General features: G+C 48.6%; 1 protein-coding gene across 1 annotated transcript; it reads right to left on the reverse strand.

The window, feature by feature from the left end:
- Positions 1-9,103: 9,103 nt before the first annotated feature.
- Positions 9,104-10,593, reverse strand: LOC109786488 (uncharacterized). The gene has a single exon (XM_020345060.4). The coding sequence runs from the start codon at positions 10,087-10,089 to the stop codon at positions 9,406-9,408; it is 684 nt and encodes a 227-aa protein (XP_020200649.1). The 5' UTR covers positions 10,090-10,593; the 3' UTR covers positions 9,104-9,405.
- Positions 10,594-12,592: the final 1,999 nt, after the last annotated feature.

Consider the following 12,592-nt stretch of genomic DNA (forward strand, 5'->3'; position numbering starts at 1 on the left):
GCTCCTGCCCGTTGCAGCAGAAAAAACACAAGCCAAGGCAGGCCCGTCAAGTACGCTGAGGCGAGACGCCGGGACGGAAGCGGTTCGCTCGCGTCGCCAAGCAAACCTTGTCCTCGCCGCCGTCATATCGGAGGTCGTGTCAGGGCAAAGGGACAGCGGACGGGGCCACAGGGAATCCTCTTAGAACAACCGTGGTAGAATCATCGTATTACACTGATCGTCGTAATAATTGACACAAGCGCTCATATACATGCGCATACACTCATCTATGAACGCACACACGCATACCCTGCCCCTATGAGCACCTTCGAAACACTGAGCCGGCATATCATCTTGAAATTTACGAAGTCATCGTAGGCACCTCGTCGTCGACGGGAACGTCTCCTTCCACTGAATGCACATCGCCGGAAATCCTGAAATAAATCCAGAAATAAATGCGAGTATCAGAATTTAAACCATGATGGGCTGAGAATACAACAGTCTCTCTAACCATCCAATCACATGTTGATTCGCAATTGTAATATGATCATTGTCACGTATGCTGAGGCGATACATAATCATCGCACGGAAGCTCTTCGCGTCGTGAGGCGAACCTTGTCCTCTGCTGTCACGGCAAAGAGACGACGGCCGGGCTGCGGGGAATCCTCTCCTCTGAGCGGCTCGTAACAGAATCGTTATTATGGGACCAAATGCTATAATAACTGCCAATATGATCGTTGTCATGTACGCCTAGTCGACATATGATCATTGCACGGAAGCGTTCCGCATCGCGTGGCGAAGCTTGTCCTCGCCGCCGTCTTGTCGGAGGTCGTGTCACGGCAAATGGACGATGGCGAGGGGCCGACGGAGTACTCTCACTGGCGACCTCACAACCAACCGTCAGTCAAGTTCACTACGCCCAATTGGCAAATCAGGCAGGGAGCGCAGTTGGTTCGGGCTCCCGGCAATTCGATGCGTTCCGAGGGCGAACTCGTGTGATTATTGTTAGTATACAGTTACTACTGCACGACGATGATGATGCGTGCGGTTATCTTGGACCGGCGTGGCTCGGATTGAATCCAATCCAGTTTTGCAATGACAAGTTGACATTTTCAAGTCACGGCCCTCACAAGTCACAACAGTTACGAACTGCAGATTGACGGACATCGCGGCGTCTCGACTGAAGCAGTCAGCATCCGTCGTGATATGGGTCACAAGAAAATGGTTGCCAATTTAAAAAAAAAAATGGTTGCCGAACCTACTCTTACAGTTTTGTCAACGTATTTCTGCCGCCGGTGCTTGCGGGGCAGCCATGCGAGAACACTCAAAACGCCAATCAAATAAAAGGCGCAACGACCATGCGCTTAGGGCATGTTAAAGGCCGACTCTCAAATCACCCACATTTATTCGGACCCCTTTTGGACCGCGAAAACCATTCAATACGGGTCTGTATCGGTCCGCATGGTGGTTCAAACGTATTTTTTTATAAACCTGAGACAAACCTGAGGGTTTTGCGGGAGTCTGGACAGTAGACATGTAGGACTCAGACAACCTCGGCCCACCCAAAACCCTTTCCGGGCCCACGCCTCCATCCTCCTCATTTTCTCTCCTTCCTTCTTTCTCTCTTGCCTTCGCCGCTGCTTCATTACCCTGGACGTCACGCAACACCTCTGCCGAAACTCTACGTCTCCGTCACCTCCAGCGTTCCACCCGGGCTCCACCTCGCTTCTCCTCCGTCGCCGTTCAACCCATCTCCTCTGAGCACCCCGCCAGGTACCATTCGCTACTGCTATACTCACAATGCCCGGTAACTGTTCGACGAATTGCCGGAGCTAAAAAAATTGTTCCTTCTTCTTTCAAGCAATGGATTCCGATTTGGAGTATATATACGAGCACTATGTTGAGCCGTCCGATGGCTCGTCCGACGAGGAAGACTACACGGATGAGACAACGATGATGCATGCCGTCTTTGAAGATGCGGAGCGTGCTGAGGAGCATGTTCTCAATTTCAAGGGATCGATCAAGGGTCCTCGAGTGCTCAACCGCAGCAGGGCATGCGACCATTTGACACTGATGGGCACCTACTTTGCCCTTGATGCACTATTCACTGACCATTTCCGCTGGCGTTTTCGGATGCGCAAGACTATTTCGATCGTTTGTACCATGGCGTTCGGTCCTATGATAACTACTTCATCCTGAAGAAGGACACCGTGGGAACGATTGGATTCTCTGGTTACCAGAAGTGCACGGCTGCACTCCGGATGCTTGCATATGGCACGGCCGCTGATTCATGGGACGGGTACATATGGATGTCCGAGAGCACATGCGGAGATGACATGGTCAGGTTTGCAACTGCCATGGTCGAGGCCTCTCGCATTTTTAAACGTGCGGGCTCTATAAAAAAACGTTGCGGGCTCTATCAGCGTTGGATGGCGGCCTCCCACATCCGTGTCCGCGGACGGATGCGAGAGAAAACTTGCGGGTCGTCGTTGGAGATGCCCTTAGGGTTCATAACTGCAAGAGCTATTACTTACAAGACCGGCAGCGAGAGAGAGAGAGAGAGAGAGAGAGAGAATCAGTAGGATCAACTGGATCTACCAGGATAACACTGTTCAGTAATAGGTTCCGCGAGGAAACTCTTAACCACCTCATCAACCTTGTTTACCTTTGCATCTCCCCGCAATTAATCTTTCCGGAAAAAATCTCTCTGTAATTAATCACCGTTCTACCCACATGGATGGCGGTGTGATTTACGGATAGGGTCTACCGCTTCTTAGGCTGGACACGATTTATTGCTTGGCATTGTATCAAATTATTTTATTTTTAGGGTGCTCTGGACTTATTGGCTGTGTGCATCTAGCTATGCAGAGGCCGGACTTTCTTTCAATACGATTGTATCACCTCGATATATCTATTCAATGAAAAGTCCTTTATCGAAAAAAGTAATTAATCACCGCCCAATAGGGTTTTTATCTTCTTCCTTTTTATAAAGAGAGCTCCCTCTTTGATTCTCATTATAAAAAACACAAGCTTCTTGATTACAAAGCTAAAAGGACATAACCAAAAGGCAGGAGCTGCCACGAGAGAGGGAGTCATCCCTCCCTCCTCCCAGCAACCCACATAGACAAGCCTCACACCCAACATGGGCATCGGAGTGTTATCCTGGAACGGGCAAAATGCTGCTCTGATCGCAACATCCAGACAGAACCAAACATTTTTATGTCAGATACATAAAGTCTTTACGACACAGCAGTAAAAGCAAAGCTAACTAGGCTGCTGAAAGAAAGATCTTCATCTCCAGCAAGGAGAAAGTAGCCACTTCATCCTTCAAGTCTTGCCGCCCCGCTCTCCATCCATGTCAACATGACAATGGGTACCCGCAACCCACGAACCCGGTGGGTAAAAACCCTATTAGGGTATGGGTTTGGGAAAAATAAATACCCATGGGTTTGTAAATGAGAAAAAATTGTACCCATTGGGTAAGCCGGGTACGGGTATGGAAAGGCAATACCCATACCCACATACCCGCGTAGGGAACACAATCGATAGCCTCGACCCCCAATCCCCCTTACCCCATGTGCATGATCTTGTTTAAAAATGTTGATCTTATTTATGAACTCATGGTTTTGTCTCTGATTTTGTTGATCTTATTATGTAGTCTCCTTTACTTGATAATTTCAAAGTAGGAGTTGTAGAAGTAACTTTAATAAAATAAAATCAGAGAAAATTGTGTCCCTCTTAATTGTCTTGTAATTGGAAGAAAGTAGAAAGAACATATGTGCTTATTGCTATCCACTTATGAAAATTAATAAATTTTTATTCCATTGCACACCAAATCTTGATATATATGTGCTGAAATGCTAAAATGTGGTATATATGTGTTGAAATTTTGAAATATACATACTCAAATGTTGTGTATATGTGCGGAAATGCTAAATAATACATGGTAAAGGAATTGGGTAAGGTGGCCGAGATGGGTATTTTTACCTGCTGATATTACCCACACCGGGACGGGTACGGGTATGGAAACAATTTGAAACCCGAGGTGCGGGTATGAGTACGGGTTTGGGCGAAAAATAATGAGACGGGTAAGGGTTTGAGCGACCATTACCCGCACCCGAACCCGACGGGTGCCGTGTTGACATCCATGCGCAACTTTGAAGACCTCCTTCGCAACATGTTCAACATGTCTTACACCGGTCGTCATTCGCTTTATTCTTCCTTGGTTTTTTGCAAGATATTTCAATCATGTAACCATTTTATGATCATATTAACTGAAACACATGGGTCAGTGACCCTATTATTGTCAAACACAACTTTGTTTCTAAGTTTGCAGATAGGATTCTTATCTTATGTAAGAAGGATAAATTCCGCGGCCGGGTCCCTGATTAGCACCCTCCGTCTGACCCTGGATGACAATTTCTGAACTCTGATGTACGAAATGCAGACAAACCGGTGATCGCTGGAAAATATTCTTCTCTGTTCGAGAGCAAGACACGACATGTGCGGACAAAATCACTGTTTTGACCTTTTTGGAAAAGTTAAGCAGGATTTGACCCCACATTGAAAGTATTTCACGAATCAGACCTTTTTCATCGCGCCTGCGACGGCGGCGTTATGCTCCACACTATAGCGCCTCGTCTCATGGCGCCATGACGCTGCCAGCGTGGCACCGTCGGGCCCAGAGCTGCGTATCATAACGCCGGGCGTGGAGGCGCTATAATACGGCCCAAATAGCGTCGAGGTCTGCGGCGCTATGCCTCGTTGCCTTGCAGCCGCAGCCGGCCCACCACGCCACACTCGAACAGAGGGCAGTCGAACAGAGACAGCGGCGGCGGCGGCGGCGCCCCTCTCTCCCCTTGTCAAATCTTCACTCAAAATCGGCTGGATCTTAAGCTTTTTGTGTGGATTTCGTCGCCCATCCATCCCTAAAGGTATTCCCCTCCGACCCCCTCAATTTCATCCGACAAAACCATCACATTGGCCCTATTTTTGCATGTTTAGGTGAAACCCTAGTTCATCACCATGTTATAGTTTTGTATGGATTATTGTGATTGTATTGAGTAAACATGTTTAGGTGAAACCCTAGGGGCTCCATGGTTCTATCTAAATCAAAAATCAAACTTGGCTGATCAGGCACATTGAAGCAAAGGCTTCCTTGCTGTGTCAGTTTATACTAACATTCATAGCTTACACATTTTGGGCGGCTCTTGAAAATTAAAACAAGGATTAACATTCCTAGCATGACTGCATTTAGCTATGATCTGATTAGCTAGTAGCGGTGTATTTAAGCACACCCGCTGAAAGAGTAGTCTAATTAGCTAAATGCAGCTTTGATGTTTCTCAAGACACAAATTGGTGCTACTACGACAATTGGCTAACATCGGCAACATTTTATTATGCACCTTTGCCTTGTATGTTCTGAATGATTAAAGTTATGATTCTTTTTTTCAAATAAGTAGGATGACACTTCTCAGTGAGCATTATGATAAGGGTCACCGTGGGCGGCTTATGGCGGATGAGAGACAGGTAATACATATTGATAATGCTAGTTCATACTTGTTAGTACATTGATGTTACTGCCAATTGGAGTGTTCAAATGAATCTGTCAGTACAGTTGAATATTTTGTCACTGATTTATTCTAGTTTGTATTCTTAGTTTACATGGATCTATAATGTTCTAACTTGTATTTTTGCAGGTCTTTTGTCCCCTGCGCCTAAGGGCTCATGAGGCTTCATCCAATAAGATGAGATATGATGAGCGGTACACACAGTACATTGAGAGGCTGGGACTCCTTCTGTTCATCCAGCTTGTCACTCGGTCGACGCCAAGCATGAACCCTTGTGCGATCACCGCGCTTGTTGACCGCTGGAGGCCGGAGACTCACAGTTTTCACCTCCGGACTGGGGAGATGACTGTGACTCTCTAGGATGTTTCGATGATCCTGGCACTTCCCATCGAGGGAGTTCCTGTTTGTTTTAGCACTGGTGCTGCTGGTTGGCGCGCTAGGATGTTTGAGCTTATCGGTGCGGTTCCTGCGGTGCCAGAAGACCCGACTAAAAACAGAGTCCCCGCCGGCGCGACTTATGTCTGGATTGTAGAACATTTTAGCCAATGCCCCGATGATGCTAGTGAGGAGATGGTGCAACAATATGCACGCGCATACTTGTGATATGTGATCTCGAGGACTCTGTTTGTTGATGGTGGTGGCAGGACCGCTCCGTGGATGTGGCTGAAGGCATTATCTGGTTGGGATAGTAAACAGAGCTGGGGTTCGGCGGCACTGGCCTACTTGTACCGTCAGGTAATCACTTGTACATATTTTTTCATGATATTACACCTCCAGACATTCTCTAATCATACCGCTTGTGCCTCTATGTGCAGTTGGATGAGGCGTGTTGTAGGCACAAAGATGAAGCTAGTATTGGTGGTCCGTTGGTCCTACTTTCGGTTTGGATGTGGGAACACTTCTCAGTTGGACGACCGAGAGTGATTGGTTATGACGCCTGGGATGATCATGACAACCCGCTACGGAAGCCTACATGGGCGTACAAGTGGGACAAGGTTTCAGAGTTCACTGGTGACCCAAACAGGATGTACACACCAATGAGTTTGACACGCTAACCTCCGAGCAGGTAATAATTGTCATGTTAATATTGAAATTTCCCAGTTTGTCTGAGTTTTTTTAACGTTGCATATTATTGTCATAAAAAATGTTAACATTAGATGCATATCATTAGCTCCAATTTTTTCTATTGGCTCCCTGCTTGTTCTATTTTGTAGGTGACATGGCAGCCATATGGAGCGCGGGACAATTTTGCTTTCATCCCTGATTTCCAGTTGAACCCGAAGTGCACGGAGGAATCACATCTTTGGCTGATGCGGTGCCCATTGATATGCTTATATGCAGTCGAGTTCCACCTTCCACAGCGTGTGATGACCCAATTTGGGTTATTTCAGGATACACCGCCGAAGTGGAAGGACACGGGTGTCGCGCTTCACGGGTGAGAGTGCATCTTCTGTCTTTAGCATTGTAATACTATTTCAGGCTACTAATACTTGTCATTGTCAATATGAAGCTTGGACAAAATGAAGCAGAAGAAGATCAAGAACTGGGAGTCATATCATGACAAGTTCATCAAGAAATGGAATTACGTCGTGAGGGTGGCTAATGATAACCGACAAGTACATCTCCAAGAGTACGATGAAGCTGCATTTGACAAATATCTTCGTTGGTTTCTTAGCGAGTCCCGTGTGGAGTTATGCCCGCCTGCTTATGAGGAGGGCATATTGGAGGCGCCCACAGGTTTTGAAGGGACTACCAACCTTGAGTATAACAGGCTCATCAGAGAGGGCAGACAAACCGGATTCGCTCCTGTGATCAACTTTATTGTAAGTTTTGCCCCTTTCGACGTATCAACATAACTAGAGCTCTCTTGTTGACATGTTTGTTTTCATAGCGCACTGAGATCTCACGCCAGATTAGTGAAGCCGGCCAAGCACTCGCACAACCTCAGGGTAGGAATTCTGAGAATGCCCTTAGAGAGTTTGTTAAGGTATGTCGTGAGAGCTTTTTGTTTACATGTTCTGTGTTCAAATCCAATAAAATCTCTATTTCGCAATGTCACAGTGTAGCGCTACTCGGTTACGTTCCTTAGCTCATCTTCTTGGTTGCCGTACTGTCGAGGCCGACATGCCCACCCAGTCGAGGTCCACTTCTTCTGAAGAGGAGGTATGAAATCTGTGTTACCATATATTTTTTAATTCTTGCATATAAAATATTCATCATGCTGTGATTGCATAGACGAATGTTCCCATCATCATGTGCACCCGTATATATGTATAAGTGTAGTTCTAGAGTCCACATGTATTGCTAATTACCATGTGGAGTTATGAACTGAACATTGCTTGTTGCATGTTTCAAAGTTGATGCTATGATTCGTATTTTGTGAATTGTGTTCCACAAACAAGCTATATGTTACTTTATGATTTATCTTTACTCAAACAGAATGCTGAATTTCTTGCTGGATGCAATTCCACTCAAACACATTCCTTATTTTTCAGGCGGCCGCCGAGATGAACCTGAGGGGGTTTATGGATGATGCACCTCAGCCTAGTTAGCCTATTGAGCGGCGTCACTTCAACTTAAAGCCTAGAAAGACCTTCAACCGTTATACACCGGAGGCATGGAACAAGAAACAAAAGAGGACCGTTGTCGAGTCCGAGAACGAGTTTGAGGACGAGGAGGAACCGGCACCGAAGAAGGTTCTGAGGAGGTTGAAGAGGGTCGGAGTGGAGCCGGGGACGAAGAAGGTTGTGAGGCAGGCGAGGGGGAAGAAGTAGATGTATTTGTGAACTATTGAAGTTGTCACTTTAGTTAGATTCTATTTGTAAACTTGTTGTAATTGTGGACTTGATGCGAACTTGTCGTAATTGTAGACTTGCTGTGAAGTTTTCGTAACTGTGAAATTCTTGTAAACTTATCAACTTCCTGCCAAGCATAGCGCCCGGTCATGAATCATGAAAGAGCTTAAGTATGCGTGTGGTGCTATGGTCTGAATCAGGGCATAGCGCCCCTTGTGTGGGAACTATGGTATGAACCATAGCGCCTCTTCGCATGGCGCTGTGGTATGAAGCACAACGCCCTTGCTAGTGGCGCTATGGTATGAAGCACAACGCCCTTGTTGGTGGCGCTATGGTCGAGAGACCGTGCCACGTTGCGCTATAGTGTGGTGCATAGCGCCCCCGTTGCAGGCACGATGAAAAAGGTCAGATTCGTGAAATACTTTCGATGTGGGGTCAAATCCTGTTTAACTTTTCTAAAAGAGTCAAAACAGTGATTTTGCCCACATGTGCTGCAGCCCGCTCGTTCCAGCTCTTCAGAGAAACGCCAACGGGCAGGCGCGTCACGTTGAGACAGACCATCATTGCACGGAAACGAACCTTGTCCTCGCCGCAGTCATATCGGACTATCGGAGATCACGTCACGGCAAAGGGACAACGGCGAAGCAATCAGGGAAGACGAGCAATTCTCCAAGAATCTGACAGTAATTGTCACACGACAAGCCATCCTGTGACACCAACAATTTGGTGTAGATTCAACCCGACTCACACTACTTGGTGTAGATGAACAACAACTTGTAAGTCAACATTCCAAGTCACAGCTCACAAATTTACAAAAAAAAGGCATCGCGGCATTTCGACTGAAGCGGCTAGCTTAAGCAGCTTCTGTTTAATTATCTCCAGGAAAAATGGTAGCCGAACCTACTCTCAAAATTTTGTCAATACATTCCTTCCTTGTGCTCTCAGCTTCCCATGGTACAACGCAGGGACTAGGACCTGTGGCGTGGCACTATTTGCAGGCAAGCAAGAGTCTACTTCGTGATCTTCTTATCGTTCCGGCCGTATCTTCTTCTCCGTGGTAATCACCTGCAAGCCGATGAGTCTACCACGCGGTCGCCGAAGATGTGGACCGTCCTCGGGTTGGGCCCGCGGGAGATGACGCAGGTGTAGTCCTCCGACGACGGCCCGTCGTCCTCCTGCTCCGCCGCCCCCGCGCGGGCGGCGCGTAGCGGCAGCCAGGAGCTCTTGTTCTTGACGCCGAACTCCACGCGCCGGTCCAGGGAGCACGACCGCACCAGCGCCGGCGCCTGCGCCCTCACGGCGCCCCGGAGGACGTTCTTCCTCCGCTGGGCCTCGTGGGCGCAGTCCAGCACGTCGGCGAGCCCGTGCGGCCCCGCGCACCCGTCGCACCACGGCCGGCGCTTGCTCCCCCCGGCGTCCACCGCCGGGCCGGGCGAACCGAAGGCCACCGACGCGTCAAGCACGGAGGTCGGGCTCATGGCGTAGGCGGACATCGTCTCGGCGTCCCGCACGGGGCTCCCGGACCCGGTGACCGCAGCGCGGCCGCCGGCGGGGAGGGACGACGAGTGCAGCAGTCTCGGCGCGGCGAACGACGGCGCACGAGCAGCAACAGCAGCAGCACCCTTGCCGCCGTCGCATGGAGCCGTGGACGAGTTGCCGACGTGCTGCGCGCAGCCGGCGCCGGCGCCGTTCATGGACCTGGACTTCCTCCTGAGGATCATCTCCTGGACCTTGGATCTGAACATGTCAAGAGCCAGCCTGACAGAACACAGGACCCGACGCTTCCCTCCCGGAAAGAACCGATCAGCAAGCAAGCTCAAGCTAGCTGGTGAATATTCCTTTGCTCTCGAGTGTCACCGGGCGAGAAGAAGACGAAGATGAGGTGTGGGAGAGGGCAATGGGGGCGGGTGGTGATCTTAAAGAAGGGCCGGGCAGGGCTGGGCTCCCCCTCTCGCACTCCACTGATGTCATCGTTGGTTTGGTTTGGTTTGTGTGTGCTCTGCTTGCTTCCAAAACTGCACGTCCCTATCTTCAGTTTTATCACCACTGCAAATATTTCTCTTCTTTTTGTAGAGAGGGTTTGCGATCGTTTTCAGTTTTCACTGGGCCTCGGCGTCTTGCTGTGTGAGTTTGTGTACATGTGTGTGTGGCGACGAACCGTACCCAATTAGCGCTATGCACACAAGGACGGATTCCATGATGAATGGCAGGTGGATTTGCTGTCGACCACCGGGAGGTGCAACAGAATCTGCCAATTCGCGGTGCTAGGTCACACAAGATTCAATCATTGATTCCCGCATTGTTCGAATTGAAAGATTCAGCGTCGACAGACTTAAAAAATAAGCGGTTCTTTGATTGGCCCATTTCTTAATTTCGGTGTTTCTCCCTTCTCTTTGCTCCCTCCGTCTACTATCTATGTTAGTTTGCAAAAACGTCTTACATTATGGGACGGAGTAGTAGTCAAGAATGAAAACTTAGTGACTTACAATGTCTTATACTCAGGAGTAGAAGTCTCCTATCCCCAACCGTTTGCTTGCATTTGTTTGCTTGTGAATTCATCTCAAATAGAACAAGAACCGTTTGCTTTCCTCCCTTCTCCGCCGTCCCCCACAGTCCCACGCGCGCACCATGCGTGCAGCGGCAAGCTTCACCACCCAGTCGTCTCTCGCCACGTCCGGAAAACGACGGGAGATGTCGCCATAATGTGGCATCTGACCAGCCTGATTTGGGTGCTAACGACGACCCCCCAGCCACAGAGCGGGCTTGTGCGCGTGGGTCACCGTGTTTCTTTTCTAATGATGATGATGATGATGCGTTTTTACGTGTGGGTCAGATTGGTCGCGGGGATAAGGCAGTCAGTATAGCTCGGCGTAATCAGGTGTCTTTTTACGTGCCTAATCAGATTAGCTACCACGTAACCTGCTCCAGAGTCAAAATTACCATTTATATATTCATAGAAGAACGGCACCATCTTCGTCCCCTGGCTTTCGCCTCTCAAGGCGAAGGAGCAGAATGAAAACGCAATTTGAACTGCACCCTTGGACGAGCGAGCGGGGCGGCCCGGCCGGCGCTCGAGCCACCCATGCCTCCCGCCGGGAATGGCAGCCGTGTTTCAGCCCAATTATTGGAGCTCCGGAAGACTTGATTTGATTTCTACTCGTACTACTATATGTTTTTTTATTTCTTTGTGGAGTGGTAGTGATACTAGTATATAGGTTTTGTGAGTAGGGCGACAACCTGACGGTTGAGTGGTTGGGATCGGGCACGCAGTTTTCTGCCGGACCCGGCCGGTACTTTCATGACGTCCTTTTAATTGATCACGACAGTCAGTGTTCAGTGTAGCAGCAAATGTGTATGCAAATTGCAAATGCAGTGCACACCATGCGTAAAAGCATCCACGCAATCATCTTGTGGGCGGACGCGGTGCCATGGCACATGGCGCATGGAAGGAACTGAAGAGATCAGTGTGTGTGCCGTTCCGTTGGTACCTGGTCTGGTCCGCCCTGTCTCTCTGGTATGCTGCTACATGAAAATGGAAAAATCTGACCTTTTCTTTTTGAAACTTAGCACAAAATGAATATGATTCACTAAAACTCGACAAAGTGATCCATTTGCATGACGTTCATGGCTGGGGCATCATTGCTAGATAGCATGGCGCCCTCGGTAGGGGTAGCTGGGACGCCATGCTCACTAGTAGAAAAGGGCCCATTTGTCCCGGTTCATAAGGCCCATTTGTTCCGATTCGGGAACCGGGACTAAAAGGTCGGTACTAAAGCCCAGTACCTTTAGTCCCGGTTCTTATACGAACCGGGACAGATGGGGCTCCACGTGGCCGCTGCGGCTTGCCCAGGCAGGGGGGCCTTTTGTCCCGGTTGGTAGCACCAACCGGGACCAATAAGCCTCCACGCGTCAGCATTTCAGGGGCTGGGTTTTTTTTGAAGGGGGGGGGTTGGGGGTTTTGTAGGGTTAATTTAGAGGTTTCATATATTGTGTTAGCTAGCTAATAGAGAGAAGTGTTCTCTCTTATCTCCGTGCTTGGTCGACGCTGCGTACTATACGTATAGAGAGGACTGGACACGCTAGCTAGTAAGCAAATGAAGGAAACTATTAAGTACACAAGATCGTCATGAACATATACAAAGAGAAGTGATCGACCTCTCTTTCTCCGAGAGATTGGTCGAACAACAAGTTTTCGTACATCTATCCGACGCTACTAGCTACATATATACAATATAAGATCTCTTACAA

Source organism: Aegilops tauschii, chromosome 5 (assembly GCF_002575655.3).
Source record: "Aegilops tauschii subsp. strangulata cultivar AL8/78 chromosome 5, Aet v6.0, whole genome shotgun sequence".
Taxonomy (NCBI): Eukaryota; Viridiplantae; Streptophyta; class Magnoliopsida; order Poales; family Poaceae; genus Aegilops; species Aegilops tauschii.

Excerpts from the sequence above, each read along its gene's own strand:
- LOC109786488 (XM_020345060.4), bottom strand. The coding sequence starts at position 10,089 with ATGTTCAGATCCAAGGTCCAGGAGATGATCCTCAGGAGGAAGTCCAGG.